This window comes from Zalophus californianus, chromosome 9 (genome assembly GCF_009762305.2).
Source record: "Zalophus californianus isolate mZalCal1 chromosome 9, mZalCal1.pri.v2, whole genome shotgun sequence".
NCBI classification, from domain to species: Eukaryota; Metazoa; Chordata; class Mammalia; order Carnivora; family Otariidae; genus Zalophus; species Zalophus californianus.
Genome location: NC_045603.1, coordinates 17,893,010 through 17,920,765, shown reverse-complemented (window position 1 = coordinate 17,920,765; position 27,756 = coordinate 17,893,010). Strand labels below are relative to the sequence as shown.

The 27,756-nt window shown below is 41.9% G+C and overlaps 1 protein-coding gene and 1 non-coding gene across 2 annotated transcripts in view; one reads left to right on the top strand and one right to left on the bottom strand.

The window, feature by feature from the left end:
* The first annotated feature begins 12,510 nt into the window (after positions 1-12,510).
* LOC113922423 (thioredoxin reductase 1, cytoplasmic-like) overlaps positions 12,511-27,756 on the top strand; it is a 33,920-nt gene continuing 18,674 nt past the window's right edge. Inside the window, exon 1 of the mRNA XM_035729298.1 lies at positions 12,511-12,601. Coding sequence (XP_035585191.1) covers positions 12,511-12,601 — 91 coding nt within the window. The remainder of the gene's footprint in view (positions 12,602-27,756) is intronic.
* LOC113923288 lies at positions 16,933-17,059 on the bottom strand. Its single transcript, XR_003520285.1, has one exon. It is a non-coding gene; the product is annotated as a small nucleolar RNA ACA64 (small nucleolar RNA).

Here is a 27,756-nt window from a genome sequence, read left to right as displayed (position 1 = left end):
TGTATTAACTTATTCAGTCTCATAAACACCCTAGGAAGTAAGCACTGTTATTATTATCCCCATTCTTCAAAGGAGGAAAATTGATGCACAGAGATACTACACAGCTCACCTGCAGTCAACACGGCCCATCTTTGCTGGCACGGGACTGCGCATCTGAATCAAAGCAAACAGGTGCCGGTCCGTGCCTACCGCATACTGAGCATTTACGTGCCTTATCTTATTGGGTACCTAAAACTCCATGACTTGGGTATTATCCCCATTTTCCAGTTAAGGAAACAGCCTGAGAGAGGTTAAGAAATTGGCCAAGTTGATATAGCTAGAAAGGTGAGGCTCTTCCCAAACAATTTAACATCAACATCAGAGCCACTGTCTTAAACACAAAGTAAATTCCAGAGGGATTTTTTGTGTGTGTGTTGTCTTGTCTCTATGGCCCACCATATAGAAATTGGTATGATTCTAAGAATGTCCTTGCTACATATAACTTTAGAACGCTGCGCTCAACTATTACCCATAAATTCTTTTACGACATATTTGATAATCCTAGTATTCTACAAGTAATTTTTATTAGAAAAATAATGCAAGTTGGAATCAGATAATTTCAAATGTTGCAGCAGGATGGTGAATGAACAACCTAGGAAAAAATCACAGACTCTCCCTCAATGTCGTGAAGTTTAATGTTTGCTCACATGTCACCCTCTTGTTCAGGCCTGCTCAAAAAATCTGTTTATAATGGTACCCCTGGGTGCCTGGGTGGCTCAGTCAGTTAGGCGTCTGCCTTTGGCTCAGGTCATGATCCCGGAGTCCCAGGATCAAGTCCCATGTCAGGCACCCTGCTCAGTGGGGAGTCTGCTTCTCCCTCTGCCCTTCACCCCGCTTGTGCTCGCTCTCTCGCTCTCTCTCAAATAAATAAGTAAATCTTTAAAAAATAAATAAATAAAATAAATAAAATTGTACCCCTTTATCACTCCCTCATCCCCTCATTACCTCAAACCTCCTTCATCTAGCTCAATTCCTTTTATTTACAGCTCTTATCACCTTCTAATTTACTGTATGTTTTACCTATTTATTATTTGCATGTCCCCGGCACTGTAGGGACTGGCACCGTGTAGGTGCTCAGTGAATACTTTTTCAGTATTTTTCTCCAAGGACTTATTTGTTGTATCTTAAGTTAAAATGCCCATCCAAAACAGAGTTTGGAGGAGATGGAGGCAAAATTATTTATGATCCTTTGGAATTCTTTTTAATAAGTCATGTATTCAAGTGGCTCAAAATTCAAAATTATGCAAGGTTGGATAGTGAAAAATCAAATCTCCACCCTGTTTTCCCTGCCATTTTATTGTTTCTTTCGCTGGGGACAGTCAATGTTATCAGTTTCTTTTGTAAACACATATACATGTGTATATCTCATCTTTCCTTACACAAACATTACACCATATTTATATGTATACACCGTAGTGTATGTGGCCTTTTTTTTTAACTCAACAATATATGGTAATTAAGAAGGAATTAAATACTTTCCAAAGTGTGTTCTTCACTAATCTGATTATGTGTGAGCATTTAGAATGCACATGGGGAAATACCAAGAACCTTGTGTTTCAGTCATTTCTTTCTTGATATCTTGAGTAAATGGGAATGACATATTGCACTGCTATCTCAGTTCTCCATCCGTGGTGATGTACCCAGGGGGCTGGGGTCAATTCGCCTACAGGAGTCATAGGTGGGTGTGGCACATAAGGGTGCATACTGAGTATTTCTAAGATTATGGACACGTCCAGATTGGTTCGTAATGCATATTCATGTATGTTGTGTCAGTGTTCTCCAGAGAAGCGGGACCAAATAGGTAGGATGTAAATGCGCGTGTGTGTGTATATGTGTGTATAATCTCTCTCTCTATATATATATATGGAGAGAGAGAGATTTAAGGATTTTACAAAGACTTGGCTTATGCAATTATGAAGGCTGGCAAGTCCAAATCAGCAGTGTGGGTCAGCAGGCTCAAGACCCAGGAGAACTGGGCGCCTGGGTGGCTCAGTTGGTTAAGCGACTGCCTTCGGCTCAGGTCATGATCCTGGAGTCCTGGGATCGAGTCCCGCATCAGGCTCCCTGCTCGGCGGGGAGTCTGCTTCTCCCTCTGACCCTCTTCCCTCTCATGCTCTCTATCTCTCATTCTCTCTCTCTCAAATAAATAAAATTTTTAAAAAATCTTAAAAAAAAAAAAAAAAAGACCCAGGAGAGCTGATAATGCAGATGAAATCCAAAGATGTTGCAAAATGAAAAAAAGTTCTGGAGATGGATGATGTGAATGTACTTAATGCCACTGAATTGTAAATTTTATGTGTATTTTACTATAATTACAAATAAATTTAGGGCACCTTGGTGGCTCAGTTGTTTAAGCAACTGCCTTCTGCTCAGGTCATGATCCTGGAGTCCCGGGATCAAGTCCCACATCAGGCTCCCTGCTCAGCAGGGAGTCTGCTTCTCCCTCTGACTCTCCCCCCTCTCATGCTCTCTCTCTATCATTATCTTTCTCAATAAATAAATAAAAATCTTTAAAAATAAATAAATAAAATAAAATAAATTTAAAAATTTTTAAAAAGAACCTTTAATTATATCACTATTTCTGTGGGCCAGAAATTTAGGAGCAGCTTAACTCGATGGTTCTGGCTCAGTGCCTCATAAAGTTGCAGTTGGATGTTGGCTGGGGCCATAGCCACCTGAACATCCGAAGGCTTAACTGGGGCTGGAGGGTCTACTTCCAAGATGGCTACTCCCATGGCTGTTGGCTGGAGGTCTTAGTTCCATACCAGTTGTTGGCAGGGAGCCTTAATTTCTCACCACATGGACCTTTCCTCAGGGCTGCTTGAGTGTTCTCATAACATGGCAGCTGGCATCCCCCAGAGCAAGCCAAGTCGAGAGAGAGAGAGAGAGAGAGGAGCCCAATGTTGTTTATGATCTAGCCACACACTCATCATGATGACACATACTCATCATTTATGCAACATCTTCTTTGTTAGAAGTGAGTCACTGAGTCCAGCTCACACTCAGGACAGGGATATTAGTTTGCAACTTTTGAAGGAACTGGTGTTCAAGAATTTGTAGACATATTTTAAAACCACTCTAGCATTTGAACTTATGTAGGAACAGATTCTAATAAAAACGACTTAATTTTCCAAGCTTCTGTTTGCTCAAATGACGATGACCAGAAGGGTGGCATATGTGACTGGCCTGGCTTGGGTTTCCTTGAACTTCATGGTATGGATCCCTCCACCAAAAAGAAGGAGTCTGTTTTCAGAAGGAAGGGGAAGGGGATGCTGGGCAGTCAGGCGTGTCCAGACACCTGAGGGGCACATCACCGTGGCTTCAGCAAGGTGTCTCCATGAACGGACTCCAGCAGAGGCATTGCCGTTTGTCCTGTCTGACTTAGTACAAGAGGAGTCTCAGCATGTTTTCATTTTCAATTTTTAAAAATTGTGGTAAAATACACATAAGAAACTTCGCTATTTTAACCATTTTTTAAAAGAGATTTTATTTATTTATTTGAGGGAGAGAATGAGAAAGAGAGCATGTGCAGGGAGGGGGCAGAGAAGCCACAAGCAGACTCTGAGCTGCGCACAGAGACCCACGCGGGGCTCGATCCCAGGACCCCGAGATCGTGACCTGTACTGAAGGCAGACGCTTAACCCACTGAGCCACCCAGGTACCCCTATTTTAACTGTTGTTAAGTATACATTTCAGGGGCATTAAACACATTCACATTGTTGCACAACCATCACCAGCATCCATCCACAGAACTCTTCATCTTCCCAGACTGAAATTCTGTATCCACTGAGCAATACCTCCCCATCTCCCTTTCCCTGTAGCCCCTCATAACCACCATTCTACTCCATGTCTCTATGAATTTGTCTACTTTAGATTCTTCCTATACATGGAGTCATACTGTATTTCTAAGCCTTCTATGACTGGCTTATTTCACCAGTCATAATGTCCTCAGTGTTCATCCATGTTGTACCAGGTGTCAGAATTTTCTTCCTTTTTAAGCTAATAATAGTCCCCTGTATGTATGTACCACATTGTATTTATCCAGCCGTCCAGGAATGGACATGTGTTGCCTCCATCGTCTGGCTATTGTGAATCACTCGGCTATGAACATGGGTGTAGAGTCTCAGCATTTTATCGGTAATTCCTGTGGAGCAATTGGAAGACTTTGTTCTAGAATTTAGATCCAGGGCTCTAAGAGTTGCAGCCACGTCAGGAGAAGAACACACTGGATGTGCAGGCAGAAGATGTGGGTTGAGCTTGCTGCTTGGCCACATATCAGCTACATGCTGTCTGAACCTCAGGGTTTCTGGGAAGCTCAGATGAAATAATAATAAATGAAGTGGCTGGAAAGACCGATAAAGAGGGAGTCAGAAATAACAATTGTGGGGTTGCTTACATCCTTTTCCCAGCTTCTGGCTTACTCTGTACCTAAAGAATCCTCAGGACAAGATTCTTCGGAGGGTACACGATATTGATTTTATACAGAAGCTAGTCATAGGAGCATCTTTCCGTGGCACACCTGGGTCCAGAAGCTCAGAGCTGAAAGCCCACTTTAATGAAATAAAAATCCAATCTGTTCCCAAAATGGTTGGCCTTTGGTTATCCTTAATCCTCAGTATTCTTTCAGGCTAATCTAATTTTTCCCCCAGAAGTTGACTGATTTGCAATATCATTGACACTAATTCCTCATTTGTCCAATACAGGAAAAGGCAATTCCCACCTTACAGCTGTGCCCTGAGTAGAAATGTGAAGATTCTTTCTGGAAGGATCCATAAGAACCTAACAGTAGTTGCATCTAGGCAGGGAGATTTGGGGCTTGGGCTAATGGGAGAGAGAGCCTATTTTTTAGTGTAAACTTTTCTGTATTTTTTCAGGAGAAAACTTTATATTGTGTTTTACTTTAAAAATAAAAACACTCTTCTTGAAGCAAGAACAAATACTAACCATGTGTTCATTCAACTCTGAGTCACTGGGAAGGGGAGGGGCATGAAAATGGCAGAAGAAACAGTGCTTGAATCAGAAACCAAAGCCAGCCCAAAGAAAATTATAAAGCAGATGAAGTTGCTTTAGAGGCAAAAGTGTGTAATATCTGTCAACAAACAAGGTGGGAATCAGATAGAATTGGGAGCAAATTCTAGTTTTGCCACTTTGGAGCAGAGTAACCTGTCTGCCGCCTTCACGTTTCAGTTCCCTCATGCACAAAATGCGGATAATAATGCCCATCTGTTATTATTAATGTTGTAAGGGTATTTGGTGTTTTTTTTCGGGGGAACTTTGAAGAACACAGCTCCCAAAGGAAGACAGGAAAATTTCACCTGTCTGCTGTGTGCCGATGATCACGCTGAGTGCTTACTTGTATTTTATTTAATCTTCAAAACTATCATGCCAGGTAGATATTATAATCATTCTCATTTTGTAGACAGGGTGGAAGCTCAGAGAAGTTCAGTAACTTGCTCAAAATCACACAGCTAAGAGTGACAGAGCAGGCTTTGAACGTGGGTCTGTCCCTTAACAAAGCCCGATTCTCTACCCTACTCACCTGGACTTCAGTCCCCAGGACAGGCACTGTGGGAACCTTTTAAGACAAGCAGCAATCCTGACTGGAATGCATCGGGAGGAGTGGTTTGTAGCTACATCTCCCAACGCTCTGCCCCAGGTAGTCTCTGAGCTTACGTTTCCATCCATAGCAAAACCAGCGCGCATTTTTATCTCACCGTCATACCTAGTTAATTGTCTTGGGTGAACAGACAGTCCTACAAATGGGTGACCCAGTGTTATAATCACTTTTAAAATGGACCATGGAGTTTGCGTGTGACTCAAGCAAAAAGTTCTAATAGTAGAGAAATTGAATTTAGGAAAATTGCTTTAAAATGTAAATTTTACCGCAAATCCGAACAACTGGAAAACTCAAAAAACTAGAATGTTCTTCGGTGTATAATTGATGACCGATGTTTTTCAATGCATATTTGATGGTGGGTGTTGTGTTATATTATTTTCATATTAATTCTCTTAGACACGGAGCCATGTGCTGGGGACACAGAGGTGAATCAGACAAGACCTGCCCTCCACACAGTCACCCTGTTGTAGGGAAAATGGTGGGGGTGGGGTGGGCAGCCGAGGCACCAGAGGTAGGGCTGGGAGCCGCAGGTGGATTCAGAGATTTAGCAGTGGAGGGAGTAGAACCCGGTGGTGACCTCTGGCTGTGGGACCAGTAATAGCAGGAGGAGGACAATCCAGGCAGGGCACCCAGTTGCCTGGAAAAGGGAATTCCTCTTCTGGACGAAGAGTGTACCCCACCTGCACTGCCAACATCTAGAGATTAAATTAATCCAATAATTGTGGAACCCTAATTGTTGGGACTTTAAGACGTCATTTGTAAACTCCATTTATGGAGTGGCCCTCCGAGGCGGACTGATGGTTTTAAAGTAAATAAGATGTTCTGACTTAGATCTGACAGCAGCTTTGACATCCATCATCCCATACTGAAAATTACAAATGTGGTAGCAAGGGGGGTGGGCATCCATAAATTATTATCCTGTGGCATGTAAATGATGCCCTGCACACAGCCGTAAGTATTTTCTGTAGGAATGAATGAATACTGCTCCAAGATCACCAGTTTGTAATCACATTGATGTTCCTTCTTTCTTTCAGCAAATATTTAGTGACTGCCTTGCTAATACCAGATGCTGCCCTGGGTACCAAACAAAACAGATAGAAATTCCTGCCCTTGAGTTTACATTATTTTGAGGGAGGCAGACAATAAACAAGATTATTAAGTAAAATGCATAGAATGTACTATATTAACATTATATAAGATTACCTTATGTTGTTATATTATTATCATTTCCTGTTATATTAAATGGTGACACTTTCTTTTTTTATTAGAGAGAGAGCATGAGCAGGGAGGGGGAGAGGGGGAGAGAGAGAGAGAGAGAACCCAACTTGGGGCTCAATCTGAGATCATGAGATCATGACCTGAGCTGAAACCAACTGAGCACCCAGGCACCCCAATTTCTAAGGAGAAAATTGAAGCCTGGAGGAGGGAAAGGAGGTGTTGGGGTCAGCGGCAGAGCAAGGAGTGAAAGAGAAAGGGAGCGTGGCTAGGGACATCTTCATTGAGAAGGTGCATTTTGAGTGAAGATCTGAAGCAGGCAGGAGAGTGAGCCACATGGGTACATGAGGGGATTGTGGTTCCAACAGAAGGAACAGCCAGTGCAAAGGCTTCAGATGGGAGTGTGCTTGGTGTGTTTCAGGGAAGAAGAAAACCAGTGTAGCCAAAGGGAGTGAGCAAAGAGGAGAAAGACAGGAAGGGAGCAAAGAGCAGAAAAGCAGGAAGGGAGGTCAGAGAGATATGGGTTGGGGATGCTTCACAGAGGACCTTTTAGACCACTGGTTTCACTCTGAGGAGATTGGGAGCCATGGCAGTTTCTAAGCAGAGGCATGACATGATTTTAAGAGGATGCTTCTGGTTGGCCCGTTGCAATAGCAGGAGCAGGGGGTGGGGGCAGGGCAGAAGCAGGGAGACCATTAGGAGGCTCTTGTGATAATCCAGGTGAGAGGTAATCATTTTTTGGATTTTTAAAAATATCTTTTAAAAAACTCTTTAAAAAACTTATTATGGAAAATTACAGACAAATTAGAGAGAATGTGGAGGGAATCCCCACATTCCCATCAGCCAGCTTCAACAATCCACACCTGGCCAATGTTATTTTATTTATATTTCTACCCAGTACACTGGATTATTTCATTTTATTGATTTTTAATTTTTTAAAATTTATTTATTTATTTAGAGTGCGCACTGGAGCGGGGGCGGGGGGCACAGAGGGGGAGAGAGAGAGAGAGAGAATCTCCAGCAGACTCCACGCTGATCATGGAGCCTGACTTGGGGCACGATCTCATGACCCTGAGATCATGACCTGAGCTGAAATCGAGTCGGTGGCTAAACTGACTGAGCCACCCAGGTGCCCCATACACTGGATTATTTTAAAGAAAACCCCAGATATATAATTTTAGTTGTAAATATTTCAAAGTATATCTCTAAAAGATGAGAACTTTTAAAAAATTGCTATAATAAAGGAATCACAATTAAAACGCTGACAATATGTAAATAGCTAGTCTGTATTTTATACACGTAAAGGTTTTCATAATTGATTCGTTAAATCGGGATCCAAAGTCCACACGTTGCCTCCTATTAAAATATACAGAACGTGAGAAATTTGCCATTTGGAGCATTTTAAAGTATACAGTTCGGTGGCACTAAGTACATTCACATTGTTGGGCGACCACCACCGTCCATCTGTAGAACTTTATCATCTTCCCAAACTAGAACTCTGTCTCCATTAAACACTAACTCCCCGTCTCCCGGCCTCTGGCAACCACTCTGCTTTCTGCTTCTATGAATTTGACTCCTCTTAGATACCTCATACAGCCTAAGTCTCTCTGAAATAATAAGTTCCCACTTCTTTTTCTTCTCTTGTCATTATTTGTTGATGAAATCGGTACATTGTGGATATTGCTGATTACATCTCTATGTATGGTTTAACTTGTTCCTTTGTCCTCTGTTTCCTATAAACTGGTAGAGAGATTTTTTTGTTTTTTGGGGGGAGGGTTGTTTATTTTATTTAATTTATTTTTTTAAGATTTTATTTATTTATTTGAGAGAGAGAGAATGAGAGAGAGAGAGAGCACATGAGATGGGGGAGGGTCAGAGGGAGAAGCAGACTCCCTGCCGAGCAGGGAACCTGATGCGGGACTCGATCCCGGGACTCCAGGATCATGACCTGAGCCAAACGCAGTCGCTTAACCAACTGAGCCACCCAGGCACCCTATTTTATTTTATTTTATTTAAAGATTTTATTTATTTATTTGAGAGAGAGAGTGAGATAGAGAGAGAGAGCATGAGAGGGGGGAGGGTCAGAGGGAGAAGCAGACAGCCCGCTGAGCAGGGAGCCCGATGCGGGACTCGATCCCGGGACTCCAGGATCATGACCCGAGCCGAAGGCAGTCGCCCAACCAACCGAGCCACTCAGGCGCCCCTGTTTGTTTATTTTAAAAATATCACTTGAAGGTAGAATGGACAGGATTTTCTGGCAAACTGAATGCGGCATATATGAGCAAAGGGCCAAGGATAACACCAAGGTGTTCAATCCGAGCCCCTGGAAGAACTGAGTTGCCTTTTTCTGAGCTGGGGAAGACCAAGGGACATACAGGTTTGGGGAGGGGACCATCTGTTTGGACACTTTAGGTTTGAGAGTTTTATTAAACACTCAGGTGCAAATGATAGTCAGGGCAGGAGATGTAAATTTGGCAGATGGCCTGGAAAGCTTTGAGACTGGATGAAGTCACCAAGGGAGCAAAGGAGACTGAGAATGGGGGAGAAGGGCAGAGAAAGTTTAAGGATTCAGCCCTGGGGCACTTAAATACCAAATGCCAGGGAGACTGGGGAGGAACCAGCGAAGGAGACCCAGAGGGGGGAGCCAGAAAGATAGGAGGAAATGGGAGAGCGTGGTATCCTAGAAGCCAACTGTTCCAAGGAGGAGAAAATGATAAATGGGGGTCCTACGGGATGGTCAGGTCAAGTAAGCCAAGGACTGAACATTGACTATTATTGGATGAAAGAGAGATGCCCTCTCTTTTGATGCGCTTTTAAACAGATCATATATAATTAAACCAACACTCAAAACATTTCCCAAAGAGGGGTACCTGGGTGGCTCAGTCGTTAAGCATCTGCCTTCGGCTCAGGTCATGGTCCCAGGGTCCTGGATCGAGCCCCACATCGGGCTCCCTGCTCCACGGGAAGCCTGCTTCTCCCTCTCCCACTCCCCCTGCTTTGCTTGTGTTCCCTCTCTCGCTGTGTCTCTCTGTCAAATAAATAAAATCTTAAAAAAAAATTTCCCAAAGAGGGGCATCTGGGTAGCTCAGTAGTTAAGCGTCTGCCTTCGGCTCAGGTCATGATCCCGGGGGCCTGGGATCGAGCCCCACATCGGGCTCCCTGCTCGGCAGGTGGCCTGCTTCTCCCTCTCCCACTCCCCCTGCTTGTTTTCCCTCTCTTGCTGTGTCTCTCTTTGTTAAATAAATAAAAAAATAAAATCTTTAAAAAAAACAACATTCCCCAAAGAAGAGTCCTTCCATGTATAGGGATTAGTGGATTGCAATATCACAATGATCAAATAATTTAGTGGTTAAGATCAGAGGCCTTGGAGTAAGGAGACTTGGATTTGTGTATCAGGCTCTGGGAATCCGGGCAATTAACCCACCCCCTCGGGGTTCTCACTGTAAAACAGGAATAATGATCGTCCCTACCATGTAGGGACGTAGATACATGAGATGAGATGAGAAAAGCAGTAAGCAGGGTGCTCAGCTCATCTTCAGTGTCCAGCAAATTGTTGGTATGTGGTAAGATGACTCGGGCAAGCACGTGACTCTCAGCTACTCTTGTCTAGGTTTTAAAAAGACGGAAAAGCCATCATCTTAGTTTAATGTGTGCTTTAAATAGGGAAAAATAAAAGACAACCACAATTGGGATTTTGCTGACAAAATACATAGTAATTTTAGCAATAAGTTGAACAGCATGTTTCAAAAAATCTCCAAAATAATCATTCCAGCCGAACAAAGGAATTATAGACCCGGCTCACAGAGGGAGGGAAGTTTTCTTTGCCTTTAAAAGTTCCTGGCTTAGTTATATTACTTACCATCCTAACAGATTGCAAACACCTGGATGAGATTGTTCAGCTTCACTTTGGCTTTGTGCGGTGTCTGTTTTTAAAAAGTTTTGGTTCAGCCTTCGCTTTCTGCATTTAAGCGAAAAACACCCGGTGTTTTCCAAGAGCATTTTGACTCTGGGTTGCTCCCAAGAAAAGCAGGAAATAAGCTTGCCCACAAATCCAGATGAAAACAGAGGCCTGCACCACTGCCACACATCTGGTGACCAGACAAGGTCACGAAATCTCAGCTGGGATGGAACTTCCTCAAGAGCAGGAAACTTGTTTTAGATGCCCTGTAACCCTAGAATAAAGCCGGATATGGGTTGGACGCGTAACATATGTTAATTCATTGAAAGAAGGAGAAACCAAGGACTGCACTGAGAACAGTGACCCCACCTGATGTGGCACAATGTTCCTTTGGTGTTAAAAATCAGTCTTGGGGGGGCGCCTCTGTGACTCATTCATTAAGCGCCTGCCTTCGGCTCAGGTCATGATCCCAGGGTCCTGGGATCGAGCCCCGCATCGGGCTCCCTGCTCGGCGGGAGGCCTGCTTCTCCCTCTCCCACTCCTCCTGCTTGTGCTCCCTCTCTTGCTGTGTCTCTCTATGTCAAATAAATAAAATTTTTAAAAAATCTTAGAAAAAAATCACTCTTGGGTAGCATGGAACTTTCATTCCTTACTACTGGGAGTACAAATGTGGACTACCATTCTGGAAAGCATTGTGGCAATGTGTAAGGAGAGCCTTAAAGTTCTAAACACAAAGATGTTCACTGTAGTCTTATTCATAATATTTTAAAATAAGAAACAAATTAAATGTCTATCGCTAGAGGACTAGGTAAGTACACTAGCTCTATTGGGAGGACTTACACATTTATAATTACTAAAGATAATGTTTTCTTCCTTCTTCCCCTCAATATTCAATTCCTACAGTGTCCCAGACACTGTTCTAAGTTTTGGGATACACAAAAGGAAAACAAAATGCCAAGATGCTATTCTGGTAGGAGGCGTGAAGTGAGAGCAGGAGACAGAGAACAGAGGGTAAGTTAGAAGGCTCTTAGTGCTATATAAAAGGGAAGAGTATGGTAAGTGGTGCAGGTGAGGTGAGGATGGTGTGAGCGGGTTTCTGTCTAAAATAAATTGATCAGAGGCGCCTAGGTGACTCAGTCGGTTGAGTGATGGACTCTTGACTTCCCTTCTGGTCATGATCTCAGGGTCGAGATCGAGCCAGGGGTGGGGGGGGGGGTAGGTGCTCAGCAGGGAGTCAGCTTGAGATTCTCGCTCTCTCTCCCTCTCCCTCTGTCCCTCACCCTACTCTCGTAGGCACTCTCTCTCTCAATTAATAAAATCTTCAGAATTAAGTGGTCAGGCTGAGATGAGAGTGGAAGCAAAGAAGTTATCTGGGGGACTTACAGGACTATGCATAGAAAAATGCTAGTATTAGGTGAAAACCTGGGTGCAAAACTAAATATTGAGGGTAAAAAAAAAACTGGAAAGAAATAGTAAATGCGCACAGTAATTTGAAAGATAAGATTTTGGACAATGCCTTTTTCGTACTTCTTTCCACTTCACATTTTCCTACTTATCTTTAGTGAGCGTACTTTAATGTGAAAAAAATCCACCTGCTTGAAAGAGAGGAGGCGTGGGCATCAGGGTGTGGCCCACCGACGCCCCGCCCACCGACGCCCCGCCCTCCGCCGGCAGGGGGCGCGCGGCCTCCGCTCGGCTGCTGCTGCCCTCAGCCGGGAATTCCCACAGGGCCCTGCGCGCCATGGGCTGCGCCAAGAGCAAGAAGGTGGAGGCGGCGGCGTGCCCCCAGCCGAAAGGCAACGGCCACAGCGGCCAGGGCAGCCCATCGCCAGGTACGAGCGAGGGCGAAGGCGCCGCCCAGGGCGCGGGGCCGGGCAGGCCAAGGGCGTGCGGTGACCGGGAAGCGGCCTCCAGACGGCCCACGCCTCCCGGGAGCCCTGGGCCTCGGCCGACGCGCGCCACGCGGGGGAGTCGAGAGGCGCCCAGGGTACCCTGCCGCCGGCGCGGAGCGGCCTCCCCAAGTCTGCCCCCAGAAGGGCCCGCCCGGCCGGTAGCTTTGCGAGAGGTAGGAGACGGAAGGAGGAGCGTGCCGGCCGCAGGACTTGCCCGAAGAGGGCTCACGAGCGAGCGAGGCCGAAGGCGGTTACTGGGCTGCTTTTGGTCGTGGGCCGTTGATGCTCCCTTGTTCCAAGCCCCGTGTTTCAAAGGGGAATTCACCTTCACCTGTCAAGGAGCCAGGATCCCGGGGGCCGGGGGACAGAAGCCCAAATCAAAGGAGCTTAAGCGCCAAGGGGAAACTTGGGCCGTTTAACCGGAGATTCTGACTTGGTAGGTCGTGGGTGGGCCCCGTGTACCCCCATGCCCACACACACCCTCCGCCTTCGAGACTCATCGGATCTTCCTGTTCTCCCCCGTCTTCTCCCCCCCGAGTCTTAGGCACATTTCTGGCAGCGCCAGCCCACTCTATCCTTTCAATGACTCCGGCATGGGAAAGGCGCTTGTATTTTCTCCACTTTGCAGATGATGGTAATAATGGCCAGCAGTTACCAGCACTGTTTCAAGCACTCCACACGGCTAATCTTGTTTCACTTTACCAACAACACTAAAAGATAGGTTTATCATAACCCTGATTTTACAGGTGAAGCGGCTAAAGCACAAAACGACGAAGAAACGTGCCTCAAGTTCCACAGTAGTAAGTGGTAGGGCTGGGGTACAGGCAATTGTTGACTCCAAACCCCAGATCATTATCTTTGTACTGCCTCCTCACCCCCCGAATTTACAGGTGTTAAAAGTGAGACCCGGAAAAGTAACTTGCCCAATAGAAGGAATTGTTTTTTTTTTTTAAGATTTTATTTATTTATTTGAGAGACAGAGAATGAGAAATAGAGAGCACAAGAGGGAAGAGGGTCAGAGGGAGAAGCAGACTCCCCGCCGAGCAGGGAGCCTGACGCGGGACTCGATGCGGGACTCGATCCCGGGACCTGAGCCGAAGACAATCGCTTAACCAACTGAGCCACCCAAGCGCCCCAGAAGGAATTGTTTTAAATGCTGTAGGATCTGTCTTTCCGTGGCTTACAATCTAGTTACAAGGTTACCATATGGTGAAGGGCTTAGAGGAATGGTAAAAACAGCCAAGTGGGGAAGGCAACTCCCTTGGAAGAGTTGGATTTGGCAGCGGGCAGCAGCTGATAAAATCATCGTGGAGACAGTGAGGGTGCATATCCTGCTGGAATAGAGGACATGAGGTGGGGGAAAGGGAGAATGGGAGAGAACGTTGGGTGGGGGCAGCTGCTCAAGATCAAGCAGCTAATTTGTGGCAATCACTTGAGTTTCTTCTCATCTACACAGTGGAATTTTGAGTCTGTGTGTCCCAAATTTACCTTTCCTTTATCACCTTCAGGATTTTTCCAGTGTCCACGTGCTATCATTTATTTACATCCACTTAAAAAGATACTTTTGGATTGAAATATACTGTACATACAGAAAAGAGCAGTTGTCATAATACAGCTTATAACTGACCATCCCTGTGCAGCCAGCACCCAGCTAAAGAAACATTTCCTGTACCCCAGAAGCCCCCCTCATGCCTCTTACTCTCATACCAACGGCAACCACTAGGATTTCTAATAGCATAAAAGTTTCCCCTGTTTTATATTTACTTTTTGAAATAAATTTAGCACTGTTTTAAGCATTAATCTATGAAAAGCACTGCTTTGTTCTATTTTCTATACACACATAGATATGCCTCCTACTGAAATTAAAAAAACTTTTTTTCATATATCACCTATAAACATTCTAGAAACTATCTTCCTTGAGTACCACCAATGATCTGCACACCAAATTTAGTGACATGCTGGACCACACGTTCTGTAAGTTCCCTCCAAATGTGAAATTACATGGCTAGGTTTCAAGGAACTGACTTCCTAAATGAGCAGCCAGAATCTAATGTGAAGTTTCTCACAATCTGTGCCAAGTTGTAATGATGAAGAATTTCTTGATTAAATGACTCTTCAACCCAGTATTTATTATTTATCAGGCACTAATAACTCAGGAGTGAACAAGGCATGATCTCAGCCCTTTGAACATACAGTCCCATGGAAGGGCATGGAAAATGCTGTGTCATCGTGTATAATCATAAAGATGGATGGGTACCAGATGCTGGCAGAGAATGGTAGAGGGAGTCAACTTCTGAGTGCTTTGAGTTTAATTTGTATTCTTGCCATGACACATATTCCATTCTATTTTAATTAACTTGTAAACATTTATTTTTCCTGCTGGATTTGTGAGAGTCAAGAATGTGTTTTGTTCATTATTTTATCTGTCCCAGTCCTTGACACACTGCCTTACAGATGGTTGAGACTCCGTAAATGTATCCATATGGTCCATATGGCAAAGGACAACTTTTTGTAAGTGAGAAATTTTCCAAAAGCCAATGTTACTAACATTGACCAGTGTCACAAGCACACCACGGAGGCACACACACAAGTTGTGTCTTTCTGCAGCGTCAGCTTTATTCAGTCATAAAGCAGGGTTAACATAATTATAAAGCAGGTTCAGGATTCCAAACTCAAATGACATGTCACGATATGATTAACTTGGCTTCTTACACGGCACACGATAAACAAGATAACAGATTGGGTAGAAGTTAATAAACCAAACATGAGGTCAGCCTGTGGGCGCATAGTAGAGATAAGCCCTTGGTCCAGTCCAGGTCAGCCCTCCACACTTACTGCTAGTGATGTTCAAGCAGTGAAGGATCTCAGCCCTGTTCAGAGATCAATCAGGCAGAGCCTTTGGCGGCAGCTGCCTTTTTAAAGTGGTCAGACATAGAGGGCTCATGTCTGAGAAGTCTGACAGTTTGCTGCAGAAATCCTCCCTTTTTAGAGAGATTTAATCAGTCTTGGGCCCCTGCAGACCTCCTCTGCTTCTGCTTTTTATCAGTTCTGGGGTGTCAGCTGCTGCTGGTCTCAGCAGTATCTCGTAGCTGCAGTACCCTTAAGTGCTTACATCATCGCTTGACACAGGCCCCTGCTTGACATGAATGACTCCATCTTGCTCTCTCTAGTGAAGCAAGGAGACAGTGTTTGTCAGTGTGTATCCTAAGACCACCTGCAAGAGAATTACTTAGATAAAGGGTGGGTATGTGTAAGTTAAAAGTTCATTTTCCTGGCCTCCATCCCAGACCTACTAAATCAAGTCTCAGGGTGTTGGGCCAGGAATCGCCATGTTTGGTGCTTCAGGGGATTCTGTTTGAACCAAGGTCTGAGAACATGGGAGTGAGGTGTTTGAGCCAGAGTGAACCCACGTTTTCCTAGGGAGAGGCTCCTGATCTCAGCAGTGGGGTTAAGGTTTGGGTGGAGGATGTAATAAGAGGAAATTGAAATCTGTGGTATAGAAACTAAAGTCATCCTGACTGACACACTAGGAATCTGCAGTCAGAAGTTAATATTGCATAACTTGGCTAGATAATTCAAGGGAAAACTTGCTCATAGCCCACATTAGCCTGATGATTTAAATAAAAGTCTTTGGTCATTGTTTGAATCTTCACACTTAAATGTTCACCTCTTTGTATTAATGTTTTCTGAGTTTTAAAGCTTTTAAATTTGGCTTTTTTAAAAAGTATATTTTGGATTTGCAGTTGTATTAAGCCCTTGAAAGAAGGGATTAATGTGTAAGGTGGTTTTTTTTTAACCTTCATACGACATCATTGAGTATTTCATGAATATTCCTTATATCCTCTTTTTAAGCTCTGAGCTTTACTTTGCTGGTAGAAACCTGTCTACATATGGGACACCTCGGTGGCTCAGTAGGTTAAGTGTCTGCCTTCAGCTCCAGTCATGATCCCAGAGTCCTGGGATCCAGTCCCCACATCCACTGGGCTTCTTGCTCAGTGGGGAGCCTGCTTCTCCCTCTGCCTGACCATCCCCCTACTTGTGCTCTCCCTCTCTCTGACAAATAAATAAATAAAATCTTTAAAAAAAAGAAAAAGAAACTAGTCTACATGTGTACAGCTGTAAAGCACTATCATGAATCTCTATTTGGTGTTGAAAAACAGTTTGTTACCTATTGGTTTAAAGGACAGTGCAATGGTTTTCAGCTCTCAACTGTCAGGTGTGTTGAGAATGCATTAAAAATATGCTACCAACTTTCTTTTTTTTTTTTTTCTGCGTGTCCGGGCCTGGGTTTCACCTGCCCACACGGACGAGTGGGCGGTGAGCTGAGGCCCCCGGTGGCTGTAGGCGCTGAATCTCACCAGCGGCCACGGCCAAAGCCGCGGGTGATTTTCAACCAACGCCGTACCAACTTTCGATCAATATTTAAAAGTTATTTTTTGCCACAATTGAGTGTGTGTGTGTGTGTGTGTATAAGGCATGTGTACACAAAGAGACACAGGCACTTCAGATGTCAGTGTCTATTGGATGAAAAACTGAGCTGAACAGGTGGTGTGAGGTGGGATAGACTGAGAATCAGCTTGTTATGAGAATAATGGACAGGCCACAGTTGAGGGATTGAGAATTTAAATTCACTGCAAGGACAGACAGGTAACAATAGAGAGCGGTGGAGACTAGGATGACCAAGGAGACTAGAATGTGCTAAAAGGGGGCTCAGCTCTCCTTCGTTGGGTGGGAAGATGACTCTAGTGCTGCCAGACCTTTAGATTTTTTCAGGAGAAACTAGAAATCCATATTTATTTATTGTTTTTGTGACTTCTTTCCATTTATAAATGTCAGCAATAATTCAATTAAATAAAACCCTGAGGGCCAAACAAGATACGATTGCAGGTCATTATGGTCTGCGAATGTGTAGTATCAGTACGGCATAGGTTCGGGAAGAGAAGGTGGGCCCTTTTGAACGTGTCAGAGCAGTAGCCGGGGCAGAAAGCAGGTTTTTTTTGTTTTGTTTTGTTTTGTAGATAGGAATGCAACACAGAGAAATGACTGAATGAACAGTGTAATGACCAAAGTGTGATTCTCAAAAAGTTAAAAACATGATTCTTGTAAAAAATAAGATGAACATGTATAAAAATTTATTAAACTAAATGTATGAAGGAATCAGTTGGTGGCAAAGCTACTGATTTGAAGGAGAATCCAAGGAGTAGAGGCTTAATTGGTCAAAGAATTGCTGAATTGAATTTGCTAGTAGTTACAACACTGGTTAATGTCCCACAGGGCAATAAAACTGTAACCTCTGGTGTTACTGGACAGACGTGTACAAGTGAACATAAAACATCAGTGTCCCCGGGGGCGCCTGGCTGGCTCAGTGGGTAGAGCATGTGACTCTTGATTTTGGGGTTGTGAGTCCGAGCCCACACCGGGTGTCGAGATTACTTAAAAATAACATCTTTAGAAAACAACAGAACTTCAGTGTCTGGACACTTAACGAAACAACAAAGTCAAGAACAGGTACATTCTCTTAAAGGATTGAATGGTCCTTCAGTGGGCTTGTTGCACAATACCCCAGTATGACACTGAAATGGCATTGTCGTCCTCTTCCCTTATGTCCAAGCTTTGGATACTGTTTTTTTTTTTTTTTTTTAAGATTTTATTTATTTATTTGAGAGAGAGAGAATGAGAGAGAGAGAGAAAGCACATGAGAGGCGGGGAGGGTCAGAGGGAGAAGAAGACTCCCCGCGGAGCAGGGAGCCCGATGCGGGACTCGATCCCGGGACTCCAGGATCATGACCTCAGCCGAAGGCAGTCGCTTAACCGACTGAGCCACCCAGGTGCCCCTGGATACTTTTTCTTAAGATCATGGATATTATACCATATCATAGTTATGATTAATGTGGAGTTAACACTCACTTATTTCCTGGTATTTTAAGCTACTTATTCCTCCCTCCCCAATGTACTGCACAAATTCGACTACCTTTTCAGGTTTGTGCCGAAGCCTGCAAAAGGTTTAAACCGCTAAACCGCTGTGAGCATATTGAAGACTTGCACCCCTCTCTGTCCAGTTAATGATTGTTTCACTGAATGCTTTATCACAAGGATTTACTTTGAAGTGGGTACCGTGCTCTTGGTCATCATGTTTGTTTTAGGTTTAAGGAAGTAATTGTACGTATTTGAGCAACGGCTAGGGTTGGTTTTTTTTTTTTTTTTTACGTATACAGTGAGATCAAAGAAGTATGGGAGGGTAGTAGAAGGAACTAGAACTTGGTAAGTGGCTCTCCACCCCATCTGGTTTTGTCAGAAATGTAATACTGGGCTAAACGATCTTTATGTTCGGAGAGCAGGGAGCAGGGTTTCTTTGTACCCGTTTGTAGTAGGATTCCGTGGTATCTTTCTGGATGTGATTTGATCTGCTAGACTGGTAACATGATCCTCAGGATTTGGTCGAGCTGATCGCTCTGGGCAAGAGAGGGTGTCCAGGCCAAAGTAGAATGAAAAGGAAGCTGAACGGGGATTGGTCCTCAGTCAAGCCTAGGGAATAGCAGTAACAACTCTCTGGTATCACTAAGAGGCAGCCACGGGTGGGGATGGCAAGGAGGGAGGAGAAAAGCTTGGGCCAGTGTGTGTCTGGCAGCTGGTTTTTGGGCACAACAGCCAGAACAGACTTGCTAAAGAGTACTAATTGTATTTATTAAAGCAACGCAACAAAACAAAGTCAAATCAACATCTTTGGCTCTGGGTGTGGGCAGAGTAATGTGAGAAGGGGAGGGAGTAGATTTATTTTTTTTAAGATTTTTTAAAAAAATCACCATTTAAAGGTGCATAGTTCAGTGTGAAACCATGTAATTTTCACTACCCCTAAAAGAAACCTTGTACCCATTAGCAGTAAACACTACTGCCAGTCCTGTCAACCACCAACCTATCTCCTATCTCTATAGATTTGCCTCTTCTGGACATTTTACAGAAGTTGAATCATATAATGTACATTCTTTTATGACTAGCTTCTTTCACTTAGTATGTTTTCAAGTTTTATCCATGCTATAGCATGTTATCAGTACTTCTTTTCCTTTTGTTGCTGAATAATACTCCATTGTATGGATATGCCACAATTTATTTATTCAGCAGTTGATGGACATTTGGGTTGTTTCTACTTTTTAGCAGTTATGTATAATGCTGCTGTGAATAGTAGTGTATAAGTTTTGTGGGGACACATTTTCTTTTTGGGGGGGATATATACTTAGAAGTTGAATTGCTGGATCATAGGATAATTGCATTTAACTGTTTGAGCAATTGCCAAACTGTTTTCCAAAGGGTCCATACCATTTTACATTCTCGCCAGCAATGTATGAGAGTTCCAATTTCTCCACATCCTTACTAACACTTGTTATTTTCTATCTTTTCTATTTTAGCCATCCAAGTGTTTGTGAAGTGGCATCTCACTGTGGTTTTGATCTGCATTTCCCTAATGACTGATAATGTTGAACATCTTTTCATGTGCTTGTCGATTATTTATATATCTTCTTTAGAAAAATATCTTTCAAACCCTTTTCCCATTTTGTGATGGGCTATTTGACAAATATCCTGAGTTTTTTATATATTCTAGATACAAGTCCCTTATCAGATACATGATTTGCAAATATTTTCTCCCATTCTGGAGGGTTTTTTTTTAAGTTTGCTTGATGGTGTCTTTCGAAGCACAAAACTTTAAATAAAAATTTTGATGAAGTCTAATGTGTTGTTTCCTTTTATTGCTTGTGCTTTTGATGTTGTATCTAAGAAACTATTCAAGGTCACAAAGATTTACTATCATGTTTTTTTCTAAGAATTTTATAGTTTTAAAAAATTTTTTAAAGATTTATTTATTTATTTAGAGAAAGAGCATGAGTGGGAAGGGCAAAGGGAGAGGGAGAGAAATTCTCAAGCAGACTCCCTGCTGAGTGTGGAGCCTGACGCAGGGCTCAGTCTCACGACCCTGAGACTGTGCCACCCAGGCACCCCAAGATTTTTATAGTTTTAATTCTTATATTTAGTTGTATGATATATCTTGAGTTAATTTTTATGTATGGTATGAGGAAAAGGTCCAACTTCATTCTTCATTCATATGGGCATCCAGTTTTTTGCTGAAATGACAATTCTTTCCCCATTGAATTGTCTTGACACCCTTGTCAAAGATCAATATAACAGTTTATTTCTGGAGTTGCAATTCTATTGCATTGATCTGTATGTCTATCCATATGCTAGTCCCACACTATCTTGATTACTCATGATTTGTAGTAAGTTTTGAAATTAGGAAGTGTGAGTACTCCTACTTTATTCTACCTTTTCAAGGTTCTTTTGGCATTTCTGGGTCCCTTGTATTTCCATATGAATTTTAGGTTCAGCTTGTCAATTTCCGCAAAAAAGACAGCTGGGATTTTGATAAGGACTGCATTGAATCTATAGATTAATTTGGGGGTATATTGCCACCTTAACAATATTAAATCTTAAAGTCAGTGAATTTGAGATGTGTTTCCATTTAGTTAGTTCTTTAAATTCTTTCAAAGATGTTTTGTAGTTTTCAATGTGTAGGTCTTGCCCTCTTTTTATTATTTATTTATTAAAGATTTTATTTATTTATTTGTCAGAGAGAGAGAATGAGCACAAGCAGGGGGAGCAGCAGTCAGTGGGAGAAGCAGACTCCTTGCTGAGCAGGGAGCCCGATGCGGGACTTGATCCCAGGACCCTGGGATCATGACCCAAGCCCAAGGCAGACGCTTAACTGACTGAGCCACCCAGGCATCCCAGTGTGGCCTGTTAAACTTTTTCCCAAGTAGTTTATTCTTTTTGAGGTTATTGTAAATGGGAAAAAAAAATGCTTGCCTAACTTCATTTTCAGATTGTTCATATATAGGGATATAATTGATTTTTCTATTTCAATCTCATATCTTACAACCTTGCTGAACTTGCTTATTCATTCTAAGAGGGGTGTGTGTGTGTGTGTGTGTGTGTGTGTGTGTGTGTGTGTGTGTTCTACATAGAAGGATTTTCTACATAGAAGATTTTGTTATCTGTGACTATAGATAGTCTTATTCTTTCTTTTCAACTTGGATACCTTTTATTTCTTTGCCTAGTTGCCCTGGTTATAACTTCCAGTAGTGTTGGATAGAAGTGGCAAGAGCAGACATCCTTATCTTATTCCTGATATTAGGGGGAAAGCATTGCGTCTTTCTTTTTTATTATTATTATGTTATGTTAATCACCATACATTACATCATTAGTTTTTGATGTAGTGATCCATGATTCATTGTTTGTGTATAACACCCAGTGCTCCATGCAGCACGTGCCCTCCTTAATCCCCATCACTGGGCTAACCCTTCCCCCGACCCCTCTCCCCTCTAAAACTCTCAGTTTATTTCCTGGAGTCCATAGTCTCTCATGGTTCGTATGCCCCTCTGATTTCCCCCCCCTTCATTTTCCCCTTCCTTCTCCTAATGTCCTCCATGCTGTTCCTTATGTTCCACAAATAAGTGAAACCATATGATAATTGACTTTCTCTGCTTGACTTATTTCACTGAGCATGATCTCCTCCAATCCCATCCATGTTGATGCAAATGGTGGGTATTCATCCTTTCTGATGGCTGAGTAATAGTCCATTTTCGATATGGACCACATCTTCTTTATCCATTCGTCTGTTGAAGGGCATCTCGGCTCTTTCCACAGTTTGGCTACTGTGGACGTTGCTGCTATGAACACTGGGGTGCATGTGGCCCTTCTTTTCACTACATCTGTATCTTTGGGGTAAATACCCTGTAGTGTAGTTGCTGGGTTTTGGTAGCTCTATTTTTAACTTTTTGAGAAACTTCCACTCTGTTTTCCAAAGTGGTTGTACCAACTTGCATCCCCACCAACAGTGTAAGAGGGTTCCCCTTTCTCCACAACTTCTCCAACATTTGTTATTTCTTGCCTTGTCGATTTTTGCCATTCCCTCTTTCACCATTTGGTATGATGTTAGCTGTGGTTTTTCATAGATGGCCTTTATCAGGTTGAGAAAGTTTCCTTCTATTCCTAGCTTGCTGAGTATTTTTTATCATGAAAGTTATTAGATTTTGTCAAATGTTTTTTCTGCATCTATTGAGATGATCATGTGGTTTTTGTTTTTTATTCTATAAATATAAGATTACATCAATTGATTTTTTTCATATGTTAAATCAACTTATGCAAAGTTAATCCTGGGATAAATTCCACTAGGTCATTGATACATAATTATTCCTATATGTTGCTGGATTTGGTTTGCTAATATTTTGTGGAGGATTTTTGTGTCTATAGGGAATATTGTTCTGTGTTTTTCTTTTCATGTAATGTTCTTGTCTGGTTTTCAAGGTAATAGTGGTCTCATAAATTGAGTCAGGAAATGTTCCTTCCTTTTCTATTTTTTTGGAAGAGTTTGTGAAGAATTGATGTTAATTCTGCTTTGGATGTTTGTTAGAATTCACTAATGAAGGCATCTGAGCCTGGGCTTTTCTTTGTGAGAAGTTTTCTTTTTCTTTTTTTTTTTTTAAAGATTTTATTCATTTATTTGACAGAGAGAGCATGAGAGCAGGAACACAAGCAGGGGGAGTGGGAGAAGGAGAAGCAGGCTTCCCACCGAGCAGGGAGCCTGATGTGGGGCCCGATCCCAGGGCCCTGGGATCATGACCTGAGCCGAAAGCAGACGCTTAATGACTGAGCCACCCAGGTGCCCCGTGAGAAGTTTTCTTCATTATTAATTCAACTCTTTACTTGTTATAGGTCTTTTCAGATTTGCATTTCTTCTTGAGTCAGTTTGGGTAGCATGCCTTTCTAGGAATTTGTCCATTTCACGTATGTAGTATGTTGGCATACAATTGATCGTGGTGTTTTTTTTTTTTAGACCATTAATATGGTAGATTACATTGATTGAATTTTGAATATTGGACCAGCCTTGTATCCCCAGGATAAACACCATTAGCTCATGATGTATTATTATTTTTTTATATATTGCTGGAGTTAATTTGCCATTATTTTGTTGAGGAATTTCATATCTTTGTTTATGAGGGATATTGGTCAATAGTTTTATTATCTTTTAATACCCTTGTCTAGTTTGGGTATCAGGGTAATACTGGCCTGATAAAATGAGCTGGAAAATAATCCTTCCTCTTGTATTTTCTGGACAAGACTGTGTAGATTGGTAGAGTATCTTTTATTAATTTTTTTCTCCTCCTGGTATTCTTTGTGTGTTATGTGTGTGATGTGTGATGTGAAAATGTTGCTGAATCAGAGGGACTGACTTCTAATCAAAGGGACTTCTAAAGACATCTGCCTTCTATAGTTTTCTCTTAAGCCCTGGGGTTAGAAAAAATCTGTTTAAATAGAATGCCACCTTATCTTTTGTTTCTAAACCTTTTTGAGGGAATTGGAAAGATTGAGACATTTTTTTCAAAACCCTAGTGTTGGTCACATTGGCTGGACATTCTAATGTACTATTACTCCATTCATTGGCTAGTCTTAACACTCATTAGGTAACATAAAGAATATGAAAAATGCAAAATATTTTCTGTATAAATGTTTGAAGCATGTTTATTGAAATTATAAGAATTAATGGTCTAGTGTAGGTGAGAGCTTTTTAGCTAGCTCTTAAGTGGTATTTAGTAGGGGAGCGTGTGTGTGTGCGCGCGCGCGCACGCGCGGGTGCGTGCATGTACATGCGTGTGAGGGATCAGTGGTGTCATTTTCCACAGATTCTTTTTATATTTTAGTGACTATAATTCAGGTTTTATAGTGGGTATGTTATACAATCAAAGGTAGCATCTACATTTTTTCCCATGTAGATGCTTTATGTTCACAAAGGGCATATTTGCAGAAGTTTTGTATGTATCTAGACCAACTCATATCACAGCTGAAGAAATTGAAATCCAAAAGGCATTATTAAATCAAAGATATATCTCTCAAGTCATTGAAAGTCATTTTTTGAAGGACATACTAAGGAAGACTTCTCAATTTTATTCTTTTATGTAACATCATTTATGTTTTTACGCTTCTGATTTTAAAAAACTTCTGTAGTATTTCCTTTAAAATGATTTTCTTATTAATAGCATCAATATGAAATTTAACAGCTAGGTAAAAGGAAGTTGGATTTTTTTCTTCTTCCATTTGGTCCTTCAGTAAGCCTTCTAAGGTCCCTGTAGTAGATCCTAACCCTGACAGGATAATCTTTGGGCTGAGTGACCCAGTAAACAACACTAACCTTACTCCCACCCCCTTGCACCCCCACAAGAAGAGTCAGTTTCCAGTGACGACACACTTGAGCTTCTGGCGTATTTTCTCCTACCATAAATCAGTCATTTGGAGAAGAGATACTTCCTTTCAAATGTGTATTCTCAGGCTCATATAGCTACCAAATCCCAGACATGGCATATAATCACATTAGCATACAACTGTGGGGTAAGGCAAGTGGGAAATTCCTAGTAGGTAGGACCTTCAACACAACCCAGGTTTAATTTTAACCTTCCAATGAGACTCCTCTGAAGGAGATAAAGAAGAGCTATATTCAGGATGTTGTAGGCCTGTTTGTAGCAGCTTGCCCGGAACATAGTAAGTACTTTACATGACAAGTTCTTTGTGAGAACTAAAAATCCCTTTGCGGCTTAAAAAAGCATCCTAATGTTTTGTTTTAATTTGGCAAATAAATACTACTAAAAACTAAGATATATTTATTATATTCAGCATCAGAGAAGTCATCATCATGTCCTATGAAGGAGTCTTTAGTCTTCCTTCTTATGTTATGTTTTATTTTTCTAGCATGTCTCATACCCTGCAGACTTTAAAAAGCACGCATAATTATCTTGTCTTCTCACTTTATAGATCATGTCATCCTTCCTCATTAAAGCTTCCCCACTCTTAGATTTTTTTATGGAATAACTTGTTATTTCAAGTTATTTCAATAACTTACTAGACCCGAGTGTAATAATATTCTGTGTGTCTTGTGGGTTGAATAAAATACTATTAATATTGTTAATTTTTTAAAATAAATCTAAAAGTAGTGGTGTGTTTGCAAAACTCTTGAGCCGAATTAAAAGCTTAAGAGCTATAGGATTTGCAGAAATCCTTGATTTCTTCCGATGTCTTATTGTCCAGATGCTTTTAACTGCAGACAATGGGGTGAAAACATGCATGTGACATCTACAAACCAGAAAGTGATGACAGTGGGCAGAGTGGAGTGCTATAAAAATTTTATCATCACATTTGAAGTGATCGTATTGCTTATTAATGGCAGAAATTCGAGTTCTAACAAGTGGCAGTTTTAGTATGTGTTTCACTTTGCCATTTTGCTTTCCTTTGCTGGGCTCCTCTTTGCTTTCCCCCTTGTTTCTCTGCTCTGAAATTTATGAGCCACTTCTCTCATCTTTTGACAGCCTTGACCTGGTGCTCTCAGAAGTCTAAGCGGTCAACTCTAATAATGATCTGCTTCTGGTTTTCTGTCCTTGTGAGCACACCATAGAAAGGCAGGCCTCTGGAGCCTCGGGCAATGTGTGAGGACCAAGAAAGGAGGGGAATGTTGAATCTGTTTGTTCTTTAGTTGGAGTCAAGCCACCTAACTCCTTCTTCTCCTCCTCCCCCTCCCCCTCCCCCTCCCCTCCTCCTTCTTCTACTTCTGGCTACGTTTAATTTAAGTGGCATGGAATTAGAACTAACAACGACAATAAAAGCAATTAAAAAAATTTTTTTAAGAGAGGCCTAGATTGAAGGACTGCCTCATCCTAATTAGTTTTGGGGGCTTTGGAAGAGAAGCCAAGTTGTGTTTGCTTTATTTAGTTTTAAGAGAAGAATATTATTTTTCAGTCCTAAATAAAAAAATTTAGCTCCTATGGAAACTCTACTTTTCACGTTTTATTTCTTTCAAATTTTTCAAAACGTCAAGGTTGGTGGTTTTCCAACTTTTGGTCTTAGTACCCCTTCACATTGTTAAGGATGCCAGCAGTGAAAAAGGCAAATATATCTTATTATTATGAAAATAGTTTTGAGCTCAGGGATTCCAGGGGTATGCCTACCACATCTTGAGGGCCCTGGTCTAGGAGATGTTTATGTTGCCTGAACAAAGGAAATCAAGAAATCAGTCCCAGAGATTCCTTATTAGCTACAGATTGATGTACCCAAAGTGGGCTGCCTTTCAACTTCCTGAGTTTTTCATACTTAAACCAGCCATGTGCAGAGACATGACTGAAGGTGATGGAATGAAGACGAAGGAGCCAGACTTTTCCCACAAATCTGAACAGGAATATACTATTATGGGCTCTGTAGAAGAGTTTTGAAGGCTATTATTCCAGCAATTCTAGCAACTCCCTCAGTCAACAGAAAGGTTGAAAGACTAATATAATGAATAGCTCTATTCTCTTCTTAAGATTCACATTTTGCTACATTTGTTTTATTTTTCTTCCTTACATCCCCTTCTCTCTCCCAATCAGTCTTTCTCTCTCTCTCTCTCTCTCTCTACACACACACACACACACACACACACACACACACACACACACACACACACTCTTTTATCCTGAACCATTTGAAATAAATTACAGACATCATGACTTTCAGCCATAAAAATTTCGGCATGTGTCTCCTAAGAACAAGTACTTTTCTGTGTAAACCAGGTGGACTTAACACAATAATATCATGCTATGTAAGTTCATATGAAAATTTACTCAGTTGTGGGGTACCTGGCTGGCTCAGTCCATGGAGCATGTGACTCTTGATCTTGGGGTTGTGAGTTAGAGCCTCTAATTAAAGATCATATATTGCAAACTGTGGCCAATTATTATGTCTTGCAAAAAAATTTTTCTTAAGTTTGAGAAATATAAGAAAGGAAAAGTCGTGCATAATTCTATCATGCTGTATTGCATATCCCTTTTCAGGATTCCTATATGCAAAGTTTCACGTAATTATAAAACTATGGTACATAGGATTTAGTATTCTGTTTTTTTGCAATTAACATTATGTCAAACCATCTCCATATTGTTTCTTTTTTCCACATTGTTTTGAATCTTGCATAGTATAGAACCATTAAAATTACTGAAGAACAAGAAAATTATTGTCCAACAAGAAAAATGTTG